At 37.8% G+C, this 26,564-nt stretch overlaps 1 protein-coding gene across 1 annotated transcript in view; it reads left to right on the forward strand.

The window, feature by feature from the left end:
* CWC27 (CWC27 spliceosome associated cyclophilin) overlaps positions 1 to 26,564 on the forward strand; it is a 253,943-nt gene that overhangs the window by 196,170 nt on the left and 31,209 nt on the right. Inside the window, exons 12-13 of the mRNA XM_040262597.1 lie at positions 13,096 to 13,205; positions 21,961 to 22,064. Of these exons, the coding sequence (XP_040118531.1) occupies positions 13,096 to 13,205; positions 21,961 to 22,064 (214 nt within the window). The remainder of the gene's footprint in view (positions 1 to 13,095; positions 13,206 to 21,960; positions 22,065 to 26,564) is intronic.

The following is a 26,564-nucleotide window of genomic DNA, read 5'->3' on the forward strand; positions in this document are numbered from 1 at the left end:
AGTGTGTTGGCTTTCTTTTGTGACTAAGCCAGAGATTTTTAAAAAATTAATCAGTGAGAATGTGTCTGTAATTATGTTCTAATCCAAAATAAGAGGGTGAGAAATTTTCCACTTCACCAAGAAAAAAAGTGTAAGATTGCTTTGGTAACGATTTCAGTTTATGAAATTAATCAGACAAACAAACCAAAATAATCCTTATTCATTAAAGGATTAGTTAATACCATTTGAAAACTTAGGTACTTTCTAAGTCATTTTATTTCCTCCATTAAATATGTTTTTATACTGTAGAGTTCAGAGACTAACTTTAGTCAATAAACTACCTTGATGAGTGTTATATGTCCTAGGTTTCCTGATTGTTTTTTGACTGTGGGTACCATGTAAGAATTGTTCAGCGACACCAAGCCTAAGAGAGCACCTGAACATTACAGCTCTCCATGGTTTGAGACAAAGACGACTGGCTTTTCAGCCTACTCTGCTTTGACACACTACCATTTCCCACTCTCAATTATTTTCTTTAAGCATCCACTTTCCGCTGAAATTTGACTTTCCTTTTTTTAAAAAATGTATTCATTAGAACAATATTTGTCAAATGCCTGAAAACATACAGGCACTGTTTTAGGCTCTAGACATAAATTGGCAAGTAAAGCAGAAAAGTCACTGCCCTCAGTGAACTCACAGGTTGGATCTAACTTTGGTGCCCTTTTCAGTTTGAGCTCACCAACATTCACTCATCAAATACTTTTTCAGTTTTCTGCTTTTTCCAAATGTAATGCCCTCATCTTTCTAGGGACAGCTTCTTCCCTATTATATTTAAATGAGTTATTATGCACAAAGCACTTAAAATAAGTGGCACATGGAAAGCCCTATTTGTGTAAGTGTCAGCTACAGGTCAAAGTTGTAGTTTTTCCACTAGTCATGTACAGATGTGTGAGTTGGACCATGAAGAAGGCTGAGTGCCAAAGAATTGATAGTTTTGAACTGTGGTGTTAGAGAAGACTCTTGAGAGTCCTTTCAACTCTCAAACCAGTTGGAGAATTGAAATTGGCCTCAGCTGAAAACCAGTCAATCCTAAAGGAAATCAACCCTCAGTATTCATTGGAAGGACTGATGCTGAAGCTGAAGCTCCATTGCTTTGGCCACCTGATGCAAAGAGCCAACTCACTGGAAAAGACCCTGATGCTGGGTCTTTTGAAAGATTGAGGGCAGGAGGAGAAGGGGACGGCAGAGGATGAGATGGTTAGATAGCATCACTGACTCAATAGACATGAATTTGGACAAACTCCAGGAAATAGTGAAAGACAGGGAAGCCTGGAGTGCTGCAGTTCATGGGGTTGCAAGGAGTCGGACACGACTTAGGGACTGAACAACAAAACAGGTTGAATATAGGAGTTGTTCAGAAGGTAGGAGTAGCAAAGCATTTTCCATCCTATCAGCATGCCAGCAGATACTGCTTATTCTTAAGCAAATTCAGGATTATGGGTAAACCTCATAACAAGAATAGTACCTGAACATTTAAATTTATAAAAATATAAATTGTTCTGATAATGCACATCACAAGGATTTACATTTCTTCCAATTGTAAGTTTTATTGGTGCTTTGAAAAGATGATATAATATACAAAAATATTTTTAGTCAAACAAGTATATTAATAGAATGAAAAATATTATATCTATTCCTTGCTTCTTCAACTGAGATTTAGTCATTTGAGGGGAACCATAACTATAAAGTAGCTTATAGGCATAAAATGTGGTATTCTGTATTCTCTGCCAAATAATAATACCTCATATTTATATAACGTGAATAGTTTACAAAATCCTGTCACTTGCCTCATTACACTTAGTTCTATAACAGTCCTGAGAAGTAGATTAAACAAGTATTGTGTCCATTTTGCAAATGAAGAAAGCAGTATTAAAGATACTTTGTATTCACCCTAGCTTAAACGGTAGATTTGAGGAGTCAGATCTTCTGTCCAATATTCTTTCCACTATAAAACTGCAAAGCATTGTTTCCTTTTAAAATGAAACAAAAGAAGCCACAAGCAATATGACCTGTTAGCTTGAAGCCAGAATCAGCAGACAGAGGACTGGCCTATAATTTCCAGCATTACCACTAAGATTGAATAAAATGACCCCCGTCCAACTCACCCTCTAACCCCAGGTTCCAGAAAGCATATTTGGACAGTCAACTTCAGGTGAAGCATAATTTGATCATCTTTTTTTCTACTCTCACTTCATTAAATGTACCTTGTTAGAACTATCATTAAAGATGGGGGTTGGGAAGAACGGATAAAATCTGAACCAGCTTATAGAACAGTCTAGGCAGGTAAAAAAAAAAAATCTGAGACACTGAAGAGAGCCAGAAATCCCAAGTATGGTCCTTTCAAATAATGGCACATATTTTCACATTTAAATTAAATTATTCTGATAGATGTGGGAAATGTATTTTTCCGGGATATTTTTCGAAGTTTCTTCCTAAAATAGTTAGGGAAAAATCCTATAAGATTTGGGGAGTCAGTTTCTCTTTGTCTCTTTCTCTCTCTTACCCACTTGCCTTTGCTCTCTTCATCCCTGAATTTGGGAAATGCATTGTTTTCCTTGATTTAGGGAAGTGTGGATGTCAGGAAACTTGGAATTGTAATTGTATCAACTAACTCAAACTAGTACTATAATAAGGAAATACCTTTTAAAAAGCTTCTTAGAAATGAGTTCTAACAACTTAACAACCTAGGGTGGTTCAGCACACTTCATTTCATTTTCTAAAAGGCTCAAAAACACTTGTGACCTGCATGGTATAAATTGTGGCTTCCTCCTTGTGTCCCCTGAGGGAGTTCAAACTCCTTTCATGATCAGATTTTTAACTTCTTTTCTTTAATGCCCCATTTTATTTACCCATTCTTCATTTTCCCAGAATATTACTCCTCTTCCTCATGTGTATCCTGCACCATGCTGCTTTCGTGCTTTGGTTGTGTTGTCTTTGCTACCTGCTGTGGTTAAATCTTATTATTCCTTTAAGGCCCAGGTCTGCTTCCACTTCCACCACCCAGATTTTCCCTCCTCTGCATAAATTTCATAATTACTTTATCAGGACCTCTCGTATGTCATTTGCACCATCGCATAGTTGAAGAGCATGTCTTATCCATTTTCCAGGCTACAAGCTCTACAACATCACAACTGTCTTCTTTTCCCTCACTCTCATGTGTAACAGTGCCCCCACCGTAACGGTTTGCCATATAATAGGCTAGAAAAAGCGTGGACCTTGAAGTGTAAGAGCCCTAATTTCAAATTCTCGCTCTATCATTTATTAACCATATAACTGTGGGCAAATTACTTAAACTCTGTGAACCTCTGTTTCTTCATATTTAAACTCTCTGAACCTCTGTTTCTTTATACTTCAACAGAAGTATGAGATGACCATACTCCTGTTGTTACAGCATAAATTTAAGTGAGAAAGCAGGCACAGAGTTATGAGTATCTCAGACAAGCTAGATCCTAAAAAGTGAAGATGGTGCTGGTGGTAGTCATGCTTGTATTTTAGCAGCCACTTTATCGTTTCCTCAGCCACATAGAGGACAGGAAGAAGATTCTGTCATACCACACGTGAAATGATTTAAGGGCTATTTTGAACCAGTTTAGAAACTCTCATAATTAACTTGAAGAAAAGTACTTCATGAGTTTACTCCAAAATAATAGAATCCTCCTTTAAGTACTGTTAGCAATTATGTTATTCTGCACAGTTGAATTTGCTAGGGTAGTCATAGCCTCAGGAGATTTTAGATAGCAGTTATTTCTTTAGTATCCTCCTTGAGATCCAACCAGTCCATTCTGAAGGAGATCAGCCCTGGGATTTCTTTGGAAGGAATGATGCTAAAGCTGAAACTCCAGTACTTTGGCCACCTCATGAGAAGAGTTGACTCATTAGAAAAGACTCTGATGCTGGGAGGGATTGGGGGCAGGAGGAGAAGGGGACGACAGAGGATGAGAGGGCTGGATGGCATCACCGACTCGACGGACGTGAGTCTGAGTGAACTCCGGGAGATGGTGATGGACAGGGAGGCCTGGCGTGCTGCGATTCATGGGGTCGCAAAGAGTCGGACACGACTGAGCGACTGAACTGAACTGAACCAATGTAAGAGATGTGGGCTCAATCCTTGGGTTGGGAAGAACTCATGAAGCGACTTAGCAGCAGCAGCAGCAGAACATGAACATACAGACCCCTAGATATGAACTGTCATATGTTCACCAGTCACCCCTTCTGGAAGTGCCTAAATGGGGGGAAAAATAGTATATATATATATGTATATATATAGTTATATTCCAAATGAAAATATAAAATACAGTCTGAAAATGTGGATAAATTTAACTGTATTATAATGTGTTGCCTTTATATTTCTTAAATCATCTAATAGAAAAACACACAGGAAGGTAATCTATATTACTTTGGAGAATTATTTTAAGCTCCAAAATAACATGATGAAATGAGGCTAGTATGAACAACAGAAAGAAAAATGTTTTACATTTGTGTAAATGTAGACAATTCCACTTAACATTCACTGTTGAGGCATACCTCATTGTGTAGTATTCAATATTCAAGCATATTATTTCACATAGTACCTAAATTATTTAATCACTTTTGAGTAATTTTCCTGAAGTTCTAGAGGCTTATTTTGACCACCAGATGGAGCCAGCATTGTTTGATTTGTAGAATTTAAAATATACTGAAAATAAAAATTGGTTAAATGAAATTAATAAGTTGTAGATTTCTTACTTCAGCACATAGTACAGAAAAAATTAAACTTTTAGCCCATTCTTTCCCTAAATTTCTGCCTAGTCTTCATAATGTAGATACCTCCATTAAATAATTTCTTTATTGTGAATTAGTTTTTATATTAGCAGTTTCATTGGATAAACCAGTTTTCTTCTTATCACCTTTTAAAGATATCATCTAAGCACTTTCAGTTATCTTTAAAACAAAATTAGTACAATGAATAAATATTATGGATTATAATTATGGCTATATTACACATAAGCTCTCATTTTAATGTCACAGAATATTCCCAATGTTATCATTTCTATAGTGGATTTTCTTAATAAAACAAACCAAAGAAAAACAGGCATTTTGACTGAGGTGGAAGATATGCTGTTTATCCCCACTAGCTCCTCAAGGAGTTGGTATAAAGCTTCAGTGATTGGCTGTAGCTCTTACAGAGATTCTACCCAGAAAGCTCAATGCTCAAGGGCTTCATGAGGGATAACTGCCTTCAGGTTGACTTCTACTCCTCTCACCTCATTTAATAAGCGTAGAAATTATCTAATTCCTTACAACTCAACTTAATTAGGCAGCTATCTATTGAAAAAATGTTTGTACACTAGGGGCCCAAAGCCCCTACAAGGCCCTCAAGGAACCATTCCATCCAGCAAGAGCTACAAGGCAACCATGGACACTGTTGTATTTAAGATCTAAACATGAGCACATTTTTATGTGCTCATAAAAATGAGCACATTTTGTTTATTTGTCCATACAGCTTCTATCTATTGAATACATACTATATGCAAGGAATATACTAGCCCACAAACAGGGCACTGTCCCTGACATTTGAGTTTATAGCTGAAGGGGCAGTACAAAGAGAGAGTTATGATATAGTTAAGCGAGGAGCTATAAAGTATTTAAAAATTCAAATGAGGGAAATATAAGATTAATTAAGGGGAATCAAGAAAAGCCATAAAGGACTCTTTCTAGATGGAAATGGAAATTATTTTCATTAACCCACTGTTTGGCATATCACTGTTCCTATTTATTATGGTCCAGGAGGAATTCAAGACCAAATTTTGGTAGGACTTTATGTTTCATCAGGACACTTCCAGTATGGTGACATGATGCCTTTTTATGTCAAAGTGGAATATCTTCTTCTAAGTTTTTTTGTTTCAGACATGAAGAAAAAATAACCACGCTGGTTAAGAGATTGTACTTTAGAGCCGGACTGCCTGGTTTTTATTCCCATGTTTATAATCCCCAATTATAACCCAGTCAGCAGAACGGGTTAATAATATCTTGTTTATGAGATTAAACAAGTAATTCAAGGAACCAGTATCTGGCATTTAGTGAGCACTTGAAATGTTAGCTATCATGTTATTTATTATTTTCCTTTTTTTGCATCATGTTAGCTATTTTCAAGTCTGGTGCTTTTCCTAGAATTAATTTAAGGTATATATAAAATTTGATACAAACATACTTTGTAGCTTCCAGTATGATGAGATACAATTAGATGTTAGTAACTTTGGTATTTTTCCATATTCATATTCACTAAAGTCTGTCCCTTTTCTTTTCAGATGTTGTTTACTATTATCACTAACATATCACCTTTATTTATATAAAAGTTTTTATTATGGGAATTTTTCAAAAATTTCCTTGAAATAGTTGACCTAGATCTGTTTAAAAATCATGTGCATGCTTAGTTGCTTAGTCATGTCCAACTCTTTGCAGCCCACTAGGCTCCTCTGTCCATGGAGTTTTCCAGGCAAGTATACTGGAGTGGGTTTCCATTTCCTTCTTCAAGGGATCCTCGTGATTCAGGAATCGAACTTGCATCTACTGTGTCTGCTGCATTGCAGGCACTGCAGGATGGCTCATTACCCACTGAGCCATCAGGGAATTCTATTTAAAATCATTAGTAACTTTATTAACAGTTTCTGACACATAATAATCACTTAATAAACTTTTTTTTTTTAATGAATGAATATGCACCTACTTGAAGCTTTCAGCTGCCTGAGCCCTAGTACTGAGACAGTAGAAGGTATAAGCCCTTTTATATCTATGAAGTGAGATTTGTAGATAGATACCATTGGTTCATTAGCTAAGTAACCAATAATTGAGTAGTCCTCACCCCTTTCTTCTCAGAACAAAATAGTTTTGTAATGAAGAGAGTCAAGTGGAACAAAGATTATGTTTCCGACTAGTTCTTAGGGAAGAGTTAGAGACATTCTTTATAACACACAGCGGGGAAAGTACAGTATTAATGTCACCAGTTCTCAGAGTTAGAACATAAGTTTTAGCCCAAGTTCTGCTTCTGATCCACATGGGACACTAGCTAAGTTCTGGTGCTCTAGTAAACTGATGCTCTAATAGTAAATTGATGGTTATAGTGATGTTGGACATTCTTGTCACCAAACCCTTTTAAATATATTTTCTATTATTATTTTGAAGATCACTAATATATTTAAATTTTGTTATTCTAATACTATGCAGGCTTCCCTGGAGAAGGAAATGGCAAACCACTCCAGTATTCTTACCTGGAAAATCCCATGGACGGAGGAGCCTGGCAGGCTATAGCCCGTGGTGTAGCAAAGAGTCAGGCACAACTGAGTGACTTAACTTTCACACTTTTTTCATTCTAACACTATAGCACAGGTAATGGCTTCCCTGGTGGCTCATGCAGTAAAGAATGTGCCTGCAGTGCAGGAGACCCAGGTTTAATCCCTGGGTGGGGAAGACCCCCTGGAGAAGGAAATGGCAGCCCACTCCAGTATTCTTGCCTGGGAAATTCCATGGACGGAGGAGCTTGGTGGGCTACAGTCCATGGGGTCACAAAGAGTTGGACACAACTGAGCAACTAACACAACAACAATAACATTAAGTTCAGTTAATTCGCTCAGTCATGTCCGACTCTTTGCAACCCCATGAATTGCAGCACGCCAGGCCTCCCTGTCCATCACCAACTCCCAGAGTTCACCCAAACTCCATCGAGTCAGTGATGCCATCCAGCCATCTCATCTTCTGTCATCCCCTTCTCCTCCTGCCCCCAATCCCTCCCAGCATCAGAGTCTTTTCCAATGAGTCAACTCTTCACATGAGGTGGCCAAAGTATTGGAGTTTCAGCTTCAGCATCGGTCCTTCCAGTGAACACCTAGGACTGATCTCCTTTAGGATGGACTGGTTGGTTCTTGCAGTCCAAGGGACTCTCAAGAGTCTTCTCCAACACCACAGTTCAAAAGCATCAATTCTTCGGCACTCAGCTTTCTTCACAGTCCAACTCTCACATCTATACATGAACAATAGCATAGGTAAGCTTTAAACCCTCTCTTGGTGGCTAATAGTCTATCCAAGAATCAGCAACATAATACTTATAATCAGTGGCTTGATTTCTTAACTATTTTACATATATTATGTTTACTTTACCCATTAAATTACTTTCTAGAATGAAAAGCCAGGCGTACAGCGAGAACACATTAAATTTTGTTTTCTGAACTGAACTTTTAATTGGGCACAGAATGGGATTTTAGTATCAGAGAGACTTGGGTTCAAGTTACAGCTTTAGTATATTCTAATTGTGGTCTTAACCCTGTTTCCTAATTTGTAAAATGAGTTTATAGATGCTTTCTTCATGGAGAGTCAAAGAACCTTAGCATGGTACCTAACATATAGTAGGTATTTAGTAAATGTTCTTTTTTCCCCCATTCTCCATACCTACTTATTTAGTGTACATTTTTTGTTGAGATTTCAGTTAATGACAAATAGTTGTCATATTGCATTATTATTTATAAATTATCCAACATATGTTAACATTTTTAAGAAAGGTATTAGATGTGGAGCACTCTGTACTTAAAGAAACTGATTTTTTTCCAAGCCCCTTTTCTATTTTATTAGATAATTTTATATCACTAACATCATCCGGTCACTTACTCAATTTTTGCTTATTCAGGGGCATTCAAAGTAAAAGTGAAAGTTGCTCAGTCATATTCGACTCTTTGCAACCCCATGGACTGTAGCCTGCTAGGCTCTTCTGTCCATGGAATGCTCCAAGCCAGAATACTGGAGTAGATAGCCGTTCCCTTCTCCAGGGGATCTTCCCAACTGAGGGACTGAACCCAGGTCTCCCACATTGCAAGCAGATTCTTTACCATCTGAGCCACCAGAGAAGCCTGAATGTGCTACTTTTTCTTCTGGCCACATGGACTTAGTTAAAACAGAATATCTTTCTCCAAATATATAGAAGTACTAGATAAAATATGATCTGGCCCAATGTAAATCTTAGCTAAATATATATGGAATCTAGAAAAATGGTACTGATGAACCCATTTGCAGGGCAGGAATAGAGACACAAATATAGAGAATGGATTTATGGACACAACATGGGAAGGAGCGCGTGAGAGAGCAGCATGGACATATATACACTACCCTGTGTGAAATGGACAGCTAGTGGGAAGCTGCTGTACAGCACAGGGAGGCAGCCCAGTGTTCTGTGATGATGCAGAGAGTGGAATGGAGGTGGGGTGAGAGGGAGGCTCAGGAAGGCTGATTCACATTGTAAGGCAGAAACCAGTGCAATATTGTAAAGCAGTTATCCTCCAATTAAAAAATAAATACGTAGCTAAGCTTGAAAGAGACAGAGGGGGAGTTGGCGGGGGTTAGGGAAAGTGGAAGTGAGAGAGAGGGGGTAAGAAAGAAAAGAAAATTCCTAGGTACTAGAAACAAAGGGGAGGCCTAACTAGAGCATTAAATGCTCAAACTGACACAGTAGTTGCCCAGGGGGATATTGAAACCAGATGTGGGCTCTGATAGCTAGAAGCTCCGGTTTTAATATCACACTTAGAGATACAGTCTTGGATCAACAGAGGAAGGAGCTAGAAAAACTGTCCTCCTGGTCACGAAGTCCACAAAGAAGCTCGTCATTTTTCAAAACTATATATGGAAGGGAAAAAAAAAGGCTGTCATAAAAAATCAAAACTCTAAACCTCTACCAGGCACAGCTATAAAGTCTGAATGTACACTACCTATGTGGTACAGAAATCCTAAGCCAGGAAATTAACTTGGGAGAAAATGGCTGTGCACGAATGGAACCCCTTAATTTCCTGGTAGAAACAAATGCAGAAGCTCTCTGGAGGAATGTTGACACAATCCTGGGTGTCAGGGATTCCTGTGGAACATGATGGAGATGCAGCTTTAGCTGTAGGAACACTCAAAACCAAGAATTGGAAAACGCATGGAGAAATAACCACTGTGGGGAAAGAGTCAGAACCATAACAAAAGCAACTCCAAGAAAAATCCAAAAGATAAAACATAACAAGTGTGTTTAAGATAAAGAAGTTTTTTTTTTAATTGTATAAAAATCATAATAAAAGACTTAGGCCATCAAAAAAAAATGGGTCAATTTGAAAAGGAAATAGAAAATCTAGAATTTTAAAATATGATTATTAAAATCAACGACTCAGTTTATGTCTTAAAACTGAAACTGATTAGATACAATTAAACAGAGAATTAGTGACCTAAAGTAGAGCTAAGGAAGTTACTGAGAGTATAGTACTGAGAAATAAGAACATGAAAAATGAATGTGCTGTGAACATTTGATCACACTAAAAACAGAAGTGCTTCATACGGATATAATATGCCCCATTAGGAAATACAAGAGTTTACTGTATTTGTTCACACAGTTGGGTTTGTGTAGCAGATAATCATTGCGTTTGGCTGTGTGTACCATGTTGAAGTGTTTGAGTCACAGTTTCTATGCAGTCCAAATGGAACCTTAGGCTTAATCCTGGTATCACAGATGTATATAATGAAAGACCAGCTGATCTCACAGCTATTCTAAAGCTGTTTGTTCATTTTGGCTAGAAATCTAAAAAGGAGAAGAAACACATCTGAAAAAACAGACAGTTAAAAATCTCAGAAGACCAAGAACTAGAGAAACCATAATTACCGAGAACTAGATAACTACAATCTAGCTAATTAACATAATTAACACCTCACAGTGTTACACTTTGCGTATGTGTGGTGATCACCTTTCTTAGCAAATTATAGGTATACAATACAGTATTATTAACTGTATTTACCATCAGTTCAGTTCAGTTGCTCAGTCGTGTCCGACTCTGCGACCCCATGAATCGCAGCACGCCAAGCCTCCCTGTCCATCACCAACTCCCGGAGTTTACCCAGACTCACATCCATCGAGTCAGTGATGCCATCCAGCCATCTCATCCTCTGTCGTCCTCTTCTCCTCCTGCCCCCAATCCCTCCCAGCATCAGGGTCTTTTCCAATGAGTCAACTCTTCACATGAGGTGGCCAAAGTATTGGAGTTTCGGCTTCAACATCAGTCCTTCCAATGAACACCCAGGACTGATCTCCTTTAAGATAGACTGTTTGGATCTCCTTGCAGTCCAAGGGACTCTCAACAGTCTTCTCCAACACCACAGTTCAAAAGCATCAATTCTTTGGCGCTCAGCTTTCTTTATAGCCTAACTCTCATATCCATATATGACCACTGGAAAAACCATAGCCTTGACTAGATGGACCTTTGTTGGCAAAGTAATGTCTCTGCTTTTGAATATGCTATCTAGGTTGGTCATAACTTTCCTTCCAAGGAGTAAGCATCTTTTAATTTCATGGCTGCATCACCATCTGCAATGATTTTGGAGCCTTAATAAAGTCTGACACTGTTTCCACTGTTTCCCCATCTATTTCCATGAGGTGATGGGACCAGATGCCATGATCTTAGTTTTCTGAATGTTGAGTTTTAAGCCAGCTTTTTCACTCTCCTCTTTCACTTTCATCAAGAGGCTTTTTAGCTCCTCTTCACTTTCTGCCATAAGGGTGGTGTCATCTGCATGTCTGAGGTTATTGTTATTTCTCCTGGCAATCTTGATTCCAGCTTTGCTTCCTCCAGCCCAGCGTTTCTCATGATGTACTTTGCATATAAGTTAAATAAGCAGGGTGACAATATACAGCCTTGACACACTCCTTTTCCTATCTGGAACCAGTCTGTTGTTCCAGGTCCAGTTCTAACTGTTGCTTCCTGACCTGCATATCAGTTTCTCAAGAGGCAGGTCAGGTGGTCTGGTATTCCCATCTCTTTCAGAATTTTCCACAGTTTATTGTGATCCACACAGTCAAAGGCTTTGGCATAATTAATAAAGCAGAAAAAGATGTTTTTCTGGAATTCTCTTGGTTTTTCAATAATCCAGGGGATATTGGCAATTTGATCTCTGATTCCTCTGCCTTTTCTAAAACCAGCTTGAACATCTGGAAGTTCACGGTTCACATATTGCTGTAGCTTGGCTTGAAGAATTTTGAGCATTACTTTAGTAGTGTGTGAGATGATGCTGTACCTTAAATCTCCAGAACCTTCCTATCCCACATAATTGAATCATTGTACCCTTGACATCAAAATCATATCAGGTAACCATAAGAAGACTCCTTGTTTCTTAGTTCACACATTTTTTTTAAACTAGATAATCTCTTGAACAAAATGGCTGATTATTAATATATTACACATTGATTATGCTTCTCAAACTAGGTAACAAAGAGGCAAGCAACAAACCAAGACTTGAGTAGAACCGTTTTTCATATTCTTGATTACAACTGGCTCATCTTGGTTTGCAAAGATGAGAAGATATAGGTTTTTTTCTTAAGTCACAAGTTTTCATTAACATATATATAAATGTAAGTATTGTAACATATTGTTACCTTTTTTTTTTTTGAGGCAACACTGTTTTCTGTGAACCCAGATGTTAACTAGTCTTTGTATGGAATTTATTGCAGGATCAAATCCATTTTTTTTTCCCTCATTTCTAATTTAGTAAAAGTTACTTTTATCTGCTTCTGGGCAACTGTCCTGATTTTTTGTTAGATATATTTATATTTTATGATGCTATTAAATTGAAGTTGTTTGTTGTTGTTTTCTTATTGTTTTAACTAGGAGGCAGAAATAGCAAGTAATTGGAAAATCAACCAATATTGAAGGATTATATCTTGTAAGGCAAAAGAATAATTTGAAATGGTATTGCTGAATTTTAGGAATATCTTATTTCAAAGGTGACATAGGTGATTTTATAGTCAAATAATTACAAGTGAGAACAACTATAATAGTACAGTATAAAATTAAGACATTAAAATTGATTGTTTAACATCAATCACTTTCTAATCTAGGAAATCATTGTGGAGCTTGTAGAGTTTATTGGTTTGTTTGTTGAGTTTTCTTTTTTTAAATGGAGGAAAACCAGTCCCAGGTTCTGACCTCCTCTTCAGCAATAGACATTCATAGACTTCAATATGAATCCATACAGCCTTTTTAGTGTTTATTCTAAAACTATTCTATTATTCCTCAGAGGAAGAAGCTGCTCTGGATGGTGCTGTTGCAGAATACAGGCGAGAAAAGCAAAAGTATGAAGCTTTGAGGAAACAGCAGGCAAAGACGGGAACTTCCCGGGAAGACCAGGTAACTTCACAAACCAAAATCCATATGCAATTCATTGCCTTTTAATTGTATGCAGGAGTTGTTAACAGAACCTATTTTGATTATGCCTGAGAGAAAACATGTCTTAAAAATGAAAAAGGATATATTACATACGGTGAGGTGACCAGGACCTTGGCCATTCAAGCTAAGATCCAGATGATAGAGTTCTTTCCAGATAGAAAGGTATAAAGTCTGAGACTTTCAGATTTTAACTTTGTGCATGCATGCTAAGTCACTTCAGTCGTGTCCGGCTCTTTGTGACCCCATGCACTGTAGTCTGCCAGACTCCTCTGTCCAAGGGATTCTCTAGGAAGGAATACTGGAGTGGGTTGCCATGCCCTCCTCCAGGGGATCTTCCTCACCCAGGGATTGATCTCAGCTCTCTGTCTGTCTCCGCATTGGCAGGTGGGTTCTTTACCATGAGCGCCACCTGGGAAGCCTTAAATCATGGGCACCTGGTATAGACCTTAGGTGTACTAGGGGATCTTCTGACACAGGGATTGACCCAGGTCTCCCTCATTGCCAGGAGATTCTTTTCCGTCTGAGCCTCCAAGGAAGTCCTCCCTAATTAAACACAGGAACCTGGTAAAACCACATATTACCAGATTCTCAGATAGAATCTTTGCTAAGTGAATATTATGAGACCATAATTATAAATGATGAAGGGCCCAGCATCTCACCTGCTGCCTAGCCAACTTCACTTGAAATAGTACACTGCCTATAAATAAGGCACTTGGTCTGCTTAGTTAACTTCTACCATAAACAATATTGTAAAACTCTCTTTACTGAAAGTAATTCCTGAATCTTTAGCTAGTAATATAAGAAGATTGTCAGAAATCAAGAATAAAAAAGACAGGAAGTTAGCTCAACAACTTGGGGGTCAACACCATGCAGCACTTGGCACTTGGTGAGATGGATCCCTTGAGCAGCCCTTTATGTTGAAAAGCTAGGGGGCAGACCAAAATACTTACATTTGGTGCTGCCATATATATATGAGAACACATCATTTTAGGCATATAAATAAAACAGGCAAAATAAAAGTAAATTAAAAAGCCCAGGCCTGTTTGAATAAATTAATCTAATCAGGAACTGTATTATAAATGACACCTAATTACTGGTAAGGAAGATCATGCATCAGTGCCTAGCGTGAAAATAATCATAGGGAAAATTCAACGAGAATTCAGGTATAGGAAATTATAATTACAGAGAACTAACTTATGTGCAATTTTCAAAAGAAACGGCACATCAAATGAAATTAAGAAAAGTGCTTTATTAACTTGTTTTCATGGAGTCACAAAGTCCTCTGAATGTATTACCAAAAGATGCTAAGGATCACTGTTATTCTTGCATTTCTCTTTCTTCCTCCTAGGAAATAATTATTAAAAATCTACCATGTCCTAATCACTATAATCGGTGGTAAACGAGGCAGAAACATCCCTATCTTCTCTGAGCTATCTGGAAAAAAAAGCAGTTAAACAAGTAATACCAATAAAAGGGATGAGCATTATGACAGGTTAGATACAGGAAATTATGTAAATGTATCACAGTAGGACCTAATACGGCATAAAAATCCAGAAAGGCTTCCCTGAGAAAATGGTCTGTCAGCTTGAGGGTTACTAAGAAGATACATGAATACTATACTATATGAGAATTCTTTAACCTCTTTGCAAAAAACTAAAAGATGTGAAGTATGACTGAAACTTAAACTAACAGAAAGAAAGAGATGAGGCTGGAGAGGTAAGCAGGAGCCAGTTCACACAAGATATTTTTGAGCCATATGAAGGAGTTGAGATTTACCCTAAAAGCAGTGGGGAGACATCAAAGAAAGAAGGTATTATAATCTCATTTGCAGTTTGGGAAGATCCCTCCAGCCTGGTTGCTGTATGGAGAGTAGAAGACCCGGGGCAGGACTGGAGGAGCAAAGGCCATTTGAGAGACCCTTGTATACACATGTGTGCAAAAGGTCTACCAGGGAAGGCGCCATCAACACATCTTCTTCATTAACACAGCTGGAAGGCTCACTCTGTGCTGAAGAGAATGTGGCTAGTGGTTAGTCCTTTATTCCTCCTACAGGAGCCAAGAGACTGATTCCTCTGGATGCCAAACATTAATGGAAGAAACGGAAACAGGATACTGTTTTCTTCCATTTCTTTCCACAGTGTCTGCTTTTTTGGCTAGTATCTAGCTTGCCTTTCAAATGCAACTAGAGAAAGTCCAATCTTGAAAATAGGAAATGTTTAGAAAGGCCAACCAAATGCAGAGGTGCAGAGAATGGCAAAGAGAGATAAAGCCTTTGTAAATGAACAGTGCAAAGAAATAGAGGAAAACAATAGAATGGAAAAGACTAGAGATCTCTTCAAGAAAATTGGAGTCATCAAGGGAACATTTCATGCAAAGATCGGCTCAATAAAGGACAGAAATGGCAAGGACCTAACAGAAGCAGAAGAGGTTAAGAAAAAGGGACACAGATACACAGAAGAACTGTGTATGTCTTACTGACCCAGATAACCACAAAAAAAGATGTCTTAATGGCCAGATAACCACAACAGCACAAGAGATGATTCTACAAATGGACATCACCAGATGGTCAATACCGAAATCAGACTGATTATATTCTTGGCAGCTGAAGATGGAGAAGCACTATACAGTCAGCAAAAACAAGACCGGGAGCTGACTGTGGCTCAGATCATAAACTCCTTATTGCAAAATTCAGACTTAAATTGAAGAAAATAGGGAAAACCACTAGACCATTCAGGTATGACCTAAATTAAATCCCTTACAATTATACAGTGGAAGTGACAAATAGATTCAAGGGATTAGATTGGATAGAGAGAGTGCCTGAAGAACTGTGAACAGAGGTTTGTAACATTGTACAAGAGGCAGTGATCAAGACCATCCCCAAAAAGAAAATGCAAAAAGGCAAAACAGTTGTCTGAGGAGGCTTTACAAATAACTGAGAAAAGAAGAGAAGCTAAAGGCAAAGGAGAAAAGGAAAGATATATCCATCTGAATGCAGAGTTCCAAAGAATAGCAAGGAGAGATAGGAAAGACTTTCTCAGAGATAAGTGCAAAGAAATAAAGGAGCACAATAGAATGGGAAAGACTAGAGATCTCTTCAAGAAAATTAGAGATACCAAGGGAACATTTCATGCAAAGATGGGCTCAATAAAGGACAAAAACAGCATGGACCTTACAGAAGCAGAAGATATTAAGAACAGGTGTCAAGAATACACAGAAGAACTATACCAAAAAGATCTTCATGACCCAGATAATCATGGTGGTGCAGTCACTCACCTCAGACATCCTGTAATGCAAAGTCAAGTGGGCTTTAGGAAGCAGCACTACAAACAAAGCTAGGGGAGGTAATGGAATCCCAGCTGAGCTGTTTCAAATCCTAAAAGATGATGCTGTGAAAGTGCTGCATTCAATATGCCAGCAAATTTGGAAAACTCAGCAGTGGCCACATGACTAGAAAAGGTCAGTTTTCATTCCAATCCCAAAGAAAGGCAATGCTAAAGAATGCTCAAACTACCACACAATTGCACCCATCTCACATGCTAGCAAAGTAATGCTCAAAATTCTCCAAGACAGGCTTCAACCGTATGTGAACTGAGACCTTCCAGGTGCTCAAGCTGGGTTTAGAAAAGGCAGAGGAGCCAGAGGTGAAATTGCCAACATCCGCTGGATCACAGAAAAAGCAAGAGAATCCCCAAACAACATCTACTTCTGCTTCATTGACTACTCTAAAGCCTTGACTGTGTGGATCACAACAAACTGTGGACAATTCTTAGAGTGGAGAATGCTCTCAGACCACCTGACCTGCCTTCTAGAAATCTCTATGCAGGTCAAGAAGCAACAGATAGAACCGGACATGGAACAATGGACTGGTTCCAAATTGTGAAAGGACTACATCAAGGCTGTATATTGTCACTTTGCTTATTTTAACTTATATGCAGGATACATCATGCGAAAAGCCTGACTGGATGAAGCACAAGATGGAATCAAGGTTGCCAGGAGAAATATCAATAACTTCAGATATGCAGATGACACCACCCATATGGCAGAAAGCAAAGAGAAACTAAAGAGCCTCTTGATGAAAGTGAAAGAGGAGAGTGAAAAAACTGGCTTAAAACTCAACATTCAAAAAACTAAGATCATGGCATCTGGTCCCATCACTTAATGGCAAATGGGTGGGGAAACAATGGAAACAGTAACAGACTTTCTTTTTTGGGGCTCCAAAATCACTACAGATGGTAACTGCTGCCATGAAATTAAAAGACGCTTGCTCCTTGGAAGAAAATCCATCACCAACCTAGACAGCATATTAAAAATCAGAGATACTACTTTACCAACAAAGGTCTGTCTAGTCAAAGCTATGATTTTTCCAGTAGTTGTGTTTGAATGTGAGAGTTGGACCTTAAAGCTGAGTGCCGAAGAATTGATGCTTTTGAACTGTGGTGTTGGAGAAGACTCTTGAGAGTCCCTTGGACAGCAAGGAGATCCAACCAGTCATTCCTAAAGGAAATCAGCCCTGAATATTCATTGGAAGGACTGATGCTGAAGCTGAAGCTCCAATCCTTTAGCCACCTGATGCGAAGAACTGATTTATTAGAAAAGACCCTGATGCTGAGAAAGATTGAAGCAGGAAGAGAAGGGGATGACAGAGGATGCGATGGTTGGATGACATACCAACTAGATGGACATGAGTTTGAGCAAGCTCTGGGAGTTGGTGATGGACATGGAAGCCCGGCATCCTGCAGTCCATGGTGTCACAAAGAGTTGGACACAACTGACTGACGGAACTGAACTGAGCTGAACCACAACAGTATGGTCACTCATCTAGAGCTGGACATCCTGGAGTGTGAAGTCAAGTGGACCTTAGGAAACATTACTACAAACAGCTAGTGGAGGTGATGGAATTCCAGCTGAGCTATTTCAAATCCCAAAAGATAATGTTGTGAAATTGACTGGTATGCTGAATGTGAAATGCTGCACTGAATATGTCAGAAAATTTGGAGAACTCAGCAGTGGCCACGGGACTGGTAAAGGTCAGTTTTCATTCCAATCCCAAAGAAAGACAATGCCAAAGAATGTTCAAGTTACTGCACATTTGCACTCATTCCACATGGTAGCAAGGTAATGCTCAAAATCCTTCAAGCTAGGCTTCAGCAGTATATGAACCAGGAACTTCCAGGTTTACAAGCTGGGTTTCGAAGAGACAGAGGAACCAGAGATGAAATCACCAACATTCACTGGATCATGGAGAAAGCAAGCAAGTTCCAGAAAAACATCTACTTCTCCTTCATTGACTAAACTAAATCTTTTGACTGTGTGGATCACAACAAACTGTGGACAATTCTTAAAGAGTTGGGAATACCAGACTTATTTGTCTGGGAATACCACCTTACTTGTCTCCAGAGAAACCTATCTGCAGGTCAAGAAGCAACAGTTAGAACCTTACATGGAACAGCGGACTGGTTCAGAATTGGGAAAGGAGTACAGCAAGACTGTATATTGTCACCTTGCTTATTTAACTTATATGCAGAATACATCATATGAAATGCCATGCTGGATAAATTACAAGCTAGAATCAAGGTTGCCGGGAGAGATATCAACAACTGCAGATATGCAGATGATATTACTCTAATGGCAGAAAGTGAAGAGGAACTAAAGAGAGTCTTGATGAAGGTAAAAGAGGAGAGTGAAAAAGCTGGCTTGAAACTCAGCATTCAAAAAACAAAGATCATGTCATTCACTCCCATCACTTCATGGCAAATAGAGGGGAAAAAGTGGAAGTAGTAACAAATTTTATTTTCTTGGGCTCCAAAATCACTGTGGACAGTGACTGCAGCCATGAAATTAAAAGAAGCTTGCTTCTTGGAAGAAAAGCTAGGACAAATCTAGACAACATATTAAAAAACAGAGACATCACTTTGCCAACAATGGTCTGTATGGTCAAAGGTATGGTTTTCCAGTTGTCATGTATAGATGTGAGAACTGGACAATAAAAGCACCAAAGAATTGATGCTTTTGAATTGTGGTGCTGGAGAAGACTCTTAAGAGTCCCTTGGACTGCAAAGAGATCAAACCAGTCAGTCCTAAAGAAAATCAACCCTGGAAGGACTGATGTTGAATATTCACTAGAAGGACTGATGTTGAATATTCACTGGAAGGACTGATGTTGAAGCTGAAGCTCCAGTATTTTCTTTGCTTAATGCAAAGAGCCCACTCACTGGAAAAGACCCTGATGCTGAGGAAAGCTGACAGCAAAAGGAGAAGAGGGGCTGCAGGGGATAAGATGGTTAGATAGCATCACTGACTCAGTGGACATGAATCGAAGCAAACTCTAGGTAGAAGATAGAGAGAACTGGGGAGCCTGGCCTGCTGTAGTCCATGGAGTCACTAAGAGTCATGCATGACTTGGCGACTGAACAACAAAAAGAAAGGCCACGAGGGTATTTTTTGCTTGTAGTCCCAGCTCTCCTCTGAGCAAATGCCAGTATCACATTAGTTGGCTTTAAAAACAGACTGTCTTGCCACTTTCACCTCAAAAGAATAATATCTATGTCTAGTAATTTTCTAGGAAGTTTTAAAATCATTCCACTAAGATGTCTCCTTTGTTTTCATTTTTATTTATGTCCCCAGAGAAGACATTTCCAAATTTGTGAAAACCCACCATTAAAAATTGATGGGGTTTGCTTTTAAGTGATAGATAGAGATATATGTTTGTAGATACATGCATGTGGAGATACATGTTTATGAAATATATAAATATATAAACACATACACATATACACACACACAAACAGGAAGCCCTGTAGGATATATACCAGATGTCCACAGTGGTTACTAATTCTTAGTGGTGGGATAGCAGATATTTTTATTTTGCTTGTCTGTGTTTTCTAATATTTCCACAATAATTTATTTCCTTCTTATAAAGCAAATACAATAAAAGTTTGAAGGCAGAACGGGTTTTTTTTAGTGAATAAGGTTTTAAAACAAAGGATGTTTTCTTTATTAACATTGTTTGAAGAGCTTAATCCTTTAATTACTACTTTAGAAACAAATAAAATATCTAAACCCTAACTCACTAGCAGCCCTTAAATGCTTATGAGGATACTCTATAGGAATTTATAGTTTTTCCTTAAACTCATCTCATTCAGCAACTGTGGTAATGTGTATATTTTCAGCTGTTGTCTAGGCAGGCATTAAATCTTACAAAAACATATAAGGCACTTTTCCCTATCATTTTTTAACAATAATTTCCTTTGTTTCTTGTAGTTATTTTGACACCACCTGTCTTAGCGAGCCTAGGTTCTAGGCCACCAACACCTACTAAATTTTTTCATAAACTGTGGTCTTAATGATATTTTAGGTAAATTCTGGAGCCTCCAAGTTACCATGACTATTATATTTGTTTTTCACATATTGAACTATTACATGTTTTCCCTTGTAAGTACAGTTAGCCCTTGAACAACACAGCTTTGAACTTCATGGGTCCACTTATACTCAAATTTCTTTCAATAAATATATACTACAGTCCTGGACTAACCATGAATGGTTGCATAACCACAGAAGTAGAGAGAGGACGGATTTTCAACTGCTCAGAGGGTGGGTGCCCTTATGCTGTTTAGGGGTCAACTATATTTCATTACTGAATTCAGTGCGCCATTGTCTTAATTAGAAACTTGATTTTTTTTTTAGACAGGTGGTACTTTATCCCATTTCACAATTATGTACCTTCTAAAACTGTAGAATAATTTTTTTTTCTGATTTCTCTGCTCAAATTCTGAAACAAATTGTTAAGGTATAGCTGGAGACAATATGATTAATATTTCAGGCACTTGTTGTTTCCTCTTACCTGTAAAGGGCATGAGAGTCAAAAAAAAAAAAAAATCAGAGGACTGGTCCCTTTTTTATAAAAATATACTCAACGTGATCATTATATCCTACTTCTTTCACTTAACAATAGAATACTTCATGAATATAGTTTTAATAATAGTGTAATCATACATTCACTGCTTTTACCAAATTTATCTATTTTCTTATAAATAGACATTTAACATTTCCTTTTTTCACTTGTATGAATACTGCTGCAGTGTACATCTTTTGCATAAAGCCATTTTCAGTGTTTCAGATTATTTTTCTACATGTATTCCCAGGATTGGAATTATTGAATCAAAGACAATGAGCATTTATTGTTTCTGATATGTATAAAAAACTCTCCAAAGATGTCACTCCAGTTTACCCACCTTCCAACAATTAATGTGTTCTTTCATTTCACCTTTCCCAACATCGATATCTTTAATTTTTGGAAATTTGTTCAGTGAAAAGTGCTGTTTGTTTCTGGTGTTTTGTTTTTGATTTCACATGTCTTAGTGAAGTATTAATACCTCCCTATCTTGTGTACCCTAAAAACTTAGCTCTTAGTAAGCATGCATTTTGAAGTTTAAATGTCTTCTATATAAACAAGAATATATCCCGCAAATGAGAAATAGTCACATGTTCCTGGGGAAAAATGTCAGTGCAAATACAAACAGGGCAATGTGAAGGTTTATAAATATCAATCATGGTTATAATTGGAGGGTTATAATTGGAGGGCAGTTTTGTTATTTTCCTTCAAAGTTAGAAAATTGTTTTATGGAAGGATATTTTCTCTTCTACCAAATTTGAGTGTCTCTTCTGAAATTATATTTATCCTTATTAGGAAGTTTAGCAGTCCTAATTGTTATTTCAGACTCTTGCGCTGCTGAACCAGTTTAAATCTAAACTCACTCAAGCAATTGCTGAAACTCCTGAAAATGAAATTTCTGAAACAGAAGTAGAAGATGATGAAGGATGGTAAGGCCTTTGATTTCTTTATATTAACTATGAACAAATGGACTCAGAGCAGAGACATTATTAAAACAGTTCTATTATAGCATCTTTTTTTTTTTTCAGACTTTACATTCGATTATATCCTCATCTTATATGGTCTCAACCTCCTTTTACTCCATTTCAGTTCAGTAAGCATAATGCTTTGTGTATTCCCACTATTGTATTACCCAGTAGAATATACACAGGAAATATATGACACTATCCTTGCCCTAAATAATTTTCTAATATCATGGGAAAGATAAGACTCATGTTTAACAACTAGAAAACAGTCTTGAAAGATTCCGAGTCATTAATTTTTTACACTTTCGCACTAACACTTTAGAACTCATTAGTCCATTTCATAATCCTACTAAGTTCCTCTTCAAATTTATGATCTCCTGGATCCTAGCAATACATACACAGTTAACTCATTTTTATCTTTGGATATTTTTCACCTTTAAAAGACACTGATAAGAAATAAAGGGATTAATGTCCTGTGCTTAGCACTTTATCCTATACTGGAGGGGGAAGAAAAAGAATTGTGCTTTCTCTTATCATTCTCCTCTGTCCTCCAGTTGACTTCACATGTAGTATATTAGGCCTCCCCACACCTAACTGCCTCCACCTCCCACAACACCCTGGCTCAGGCACGTTGCTTCAAGCAAGCCAGTGGGTCACCCCCACACATGACTCACTCTCTGGAGCCTCTAAACTGTCACAGTGTGCCATTACCCCAACCCAGAATCACAGCCTCACTCCCCTCTGCCAGACAGCATCTCTCCCCCATTTCAAAACACTGTTCAGCACTCCCATGCTCCAGGAAACCAGTCAGCAAGATTTGTTGAACACTCACAAATCTAGAGGGTGGAGGAAAGAGGGCTGGAACACACATTTAAAAGGACATAAAAACACTTACTAAGAAAACATTTAAGCAAGTAAGACTCTGCAGCTATATCGAACTTTAATCAAAAGGACCAGGTGATGATGAGTTGAATAGGATAAATCTTATCTCCCCTACGATCCTGAAAGCTCTTGTGTATTTCTCAGTCTATAATTTCTGTATGATTTGGGTTATGATGCCAATGTTTGTAAAACCCTAAGTCTCTTTTAATAGGTTTCTATTGCTTATGTGTATTTGTTTATACTTAAATTCAAAGTTGCTTAAGACAGAAGCTGGCTTATCCCATAGTTCTTTGCCAAAGGTGAAGGCTCAGTGAGTGGTGAGTGACCCATAGAGATAAATGCACATTGCACAGAACTTTCTGTGTTTTTATATGACTGGACAGGTTTAGTTTTATTTTGGATTCCTTGAATGTCTCAAAATATCTTTCAAATGTTTTGGGTTCAGCCACCACACACAAAAAAATGTTTTGCCAAGTCCTCTTCCTCTTATTTTTGAATCCATATGCATTTTTTAAGGAAATATGATCCATGTGTTTCTGATTCATTTACACTTAACTCATCAAGATGGTGTTTTGTAAGAGCAGTTTGATGCCCAATAAGTTTTTTTAACCTTTTTATAAGCCATTTAAGTCCTTTTTTATTGAACAGGAAAGTCACCAACAAATTTAAACCCAGAAATTTCATTTGAAACTCATAACCCACAGGATTCAAATTTACTTTCAACTTGGCAAGACCATTTAACTTCCCAAGGTTCTTCCTAGTCCCTTGGTTCCATATCCTCTCATTTTGAATCCCTCATTAGCATCAGATATCAGTTAGTGTTTTTGAAAGTGTCATTTTTATTTTTGAGGTGATTTCATAATACAATCAATATTCTAACACCCTCAATTAGAAAGTTAAAACAAACGGGAGAACTTCACCAGATTGGGGGTGGCGGGGGGGAATAATCACAGGTCAATGATATTGGCTAGTTCTCCAGCTAGGAAACAAAAATAAGTGGTAAAGGAAGAGGGATTAGGATAAAGGAACCATTACCAGGTCTTTCAAGGGGTTCCTTTCTGCTTCCAATTACAGTCACCTAAGCAGAAAGTCTGGAGAAGGCAATGGCACCCCACTCCAGTACTCTTGCCTGGAAAACCCCATGGGCAGAGGAGCCTGGTGGGCTGCAGTCCATGAGGTTGTGAAGAGTCGGACAGGACTGAGAGACTTCACTTTCACTTTTCACTTTCATGCATTGGAGAAGGAAATGGCAACCCACCCCAGTGTTCTTGCCTGGAGAATCCCAGGGACGGAGGAGCCTGGTAGGTTGCCGTCTATGGGGTCACACAGAGTCGGACACGATTGAAGTGACTTAGAAGCAGCAGCAGCAACCAGAAAGTCAGAAGTCTACACTATATACCTACACACTTTTGTATTTTTTTAATCTAACATCTAATTAAAATATCTGGAGCTCTTATCTACTGCCTTTCTGTTGTGGTGTAAACTATTGAAATTTTATAACCTGATAAGCAATGGCATCACTTCTGTTCATAAATAAACCAGTATAAACCAGTTCAGCTTTATCAAATCCCTGGTGATTTAGATCATCTCTTATAAAATATATTCCACTAGGAAAAGATGTCTTATATTCAGAATGATTTATAGCAAATATTATGAGTGCATGGCATATGCATGTGTGTTATGCATAAATTACATGGTTCCCAGACTGTTTTGTAGGTCACGCTTGCCACTTTTCTAAGAAGTGAAAGTCAGCCAGTGCTGTACTACACTGTCAGGGTCTGTTATCTGAGGTAAAATGATTGCTTCTAAGACATTTTTATGTGTCCGCATGAGTGACCACACATTGAGGGATCATTTTCATTTTCTGTCAAGATAGAAACCATTACCAATTTGTTATGTTTTCTTTTACTTGGCAAACCGTTCTATTCGCATTTTTGGCCGAGCTGCTGTATTGGCATGGTATACAACAGACATTTGGGTACCATTCAGCTGCATTCTACTTTTTATGCAAAAAAAAAAAGTGGGAAGGGGAGAGAAAGAAAAGAAATATGATTCTATTGTAAACACCGTATATGGTGTTTGATAATTATTCCCAGATTTCACTGTCTAACAAGGCATTTAAGAAAGTGTTATTAGTAGATCTAAGCTGAAATGTGTGATAGAAATTTTTCACTCAAAACGATTAGCATTCTTCCTTTGTTGGGATATATACTGCCAATATTTAATAGTGGTAGTGACGGGCACCAGATTCTAGTGTAGCAGCTAAAGGAACCTCTTTGCCATGACATTCCTTCTTCCCATCCTACATCCTATAACATCACACACTCTTCTAGATATAGAAACCAACTTCAAACATGGATTTTATAAAACCAATTAGATACATAGCAGGAGTTATCAGCCAAAGGATTTGTATGACCATGTAGATGAAGTCCATATGCCATTTTGAGTTTAGTTCATAAAGCTTGGTTAGCTCCCAAAAAAGTTTTGAGAGTTGTGTCTGACAAGGCAGTAGGGAGACTTATAAAAAAAGAGAAAGCCACCTGCTCCTTATACAACAAAATTAGCATTCCAAGAAGGGAAAAAAAATTAAGTCTATGAGAGTAGACTGCAGTCTTGTAAACATTAACTATTCATTACTGTGTTCCATTGAAACTTCTTTCCAAATCATTAACATAAAACTTCACAACAAATATACATGATAAAATAATAAGCAGTATAAATGTCTATCTGCCTTCATCCCTTTTTCTCTTCTTCTCTCTCTCCCCTTCACCACTTTCCCTTAGTACATACAATATTCAGTAATATAAGAATAGGAAAACACTAACAATTGCAATGGTTGCCTTAAGTAAATTGGAGAAGGAAATGGCAACCCACTCTGATATTCTTGCCTAGAGAATCTCATGGACAGAGGAGCCTGGCAGGCCACAGTCCACAGGGTCACAAGAGTTGGACACGACTTAGCAACTAAACCACCATCACCACCTCAAGTAAAGATTTTATTATATAAGGAAAAGATATTCACTGTAGAAAAACCAGAGTATAGCTTCCTCAAAAGAGGTAAAGTAAATCACCTGTGATCCCAAAGTCAACAATAAGTGGTATTAATTTATGCATATATATATGCCCTTCTACATACTTATGCATATTTTAAGCAGAAATGAGACTATATAATGCTACAGTCTTATAACTTGCTTTTTTTCCTCAGCTGTGTATAATAAATACTTTCCCTTGTGACATATAATTTTATGATATTCCGTTTGTATTCTGTATTGTGGCCATAAAGTATTCCCTTATATGCTGAACCACGTTTTACTCGGTCAGTTCCTTGTTGCTGGGTGTTTAGGCTCTTTCCAGGTTTTATTATTATACACAGCACTGTAATGAGCACCCTTATATCTGTGTCACTGCCAGTTTTCTCAGGATAAATTTCTAAAACTGGAATTGCTTAGTCAGTGGGTATGCATGTTAGACTCTGCTAAATATTTTCAAGTGGCCCTAGCAAAATGTCATTCCAATTTATACTCCCAAGTAAATATCTTTTTTATGACTTGCTTTTAGGACTGTTAGAATCGTAAGAATTAA

Source organism: Oryx dammah, unplaced genomic scaffold (assembly GCF_014754425.2).
Source record: "Oryx dammah isolate SB20612 unplaced genomic scaffold, SCBI_Odam_1.1 HiC_scaffold_20, whole genome shotgun sequence".
NCBI lineage: Eukaryota > Metazoa > Chordata > Mammalia > Artiodactyla > Bovidae > Oryx > Oryx dammah.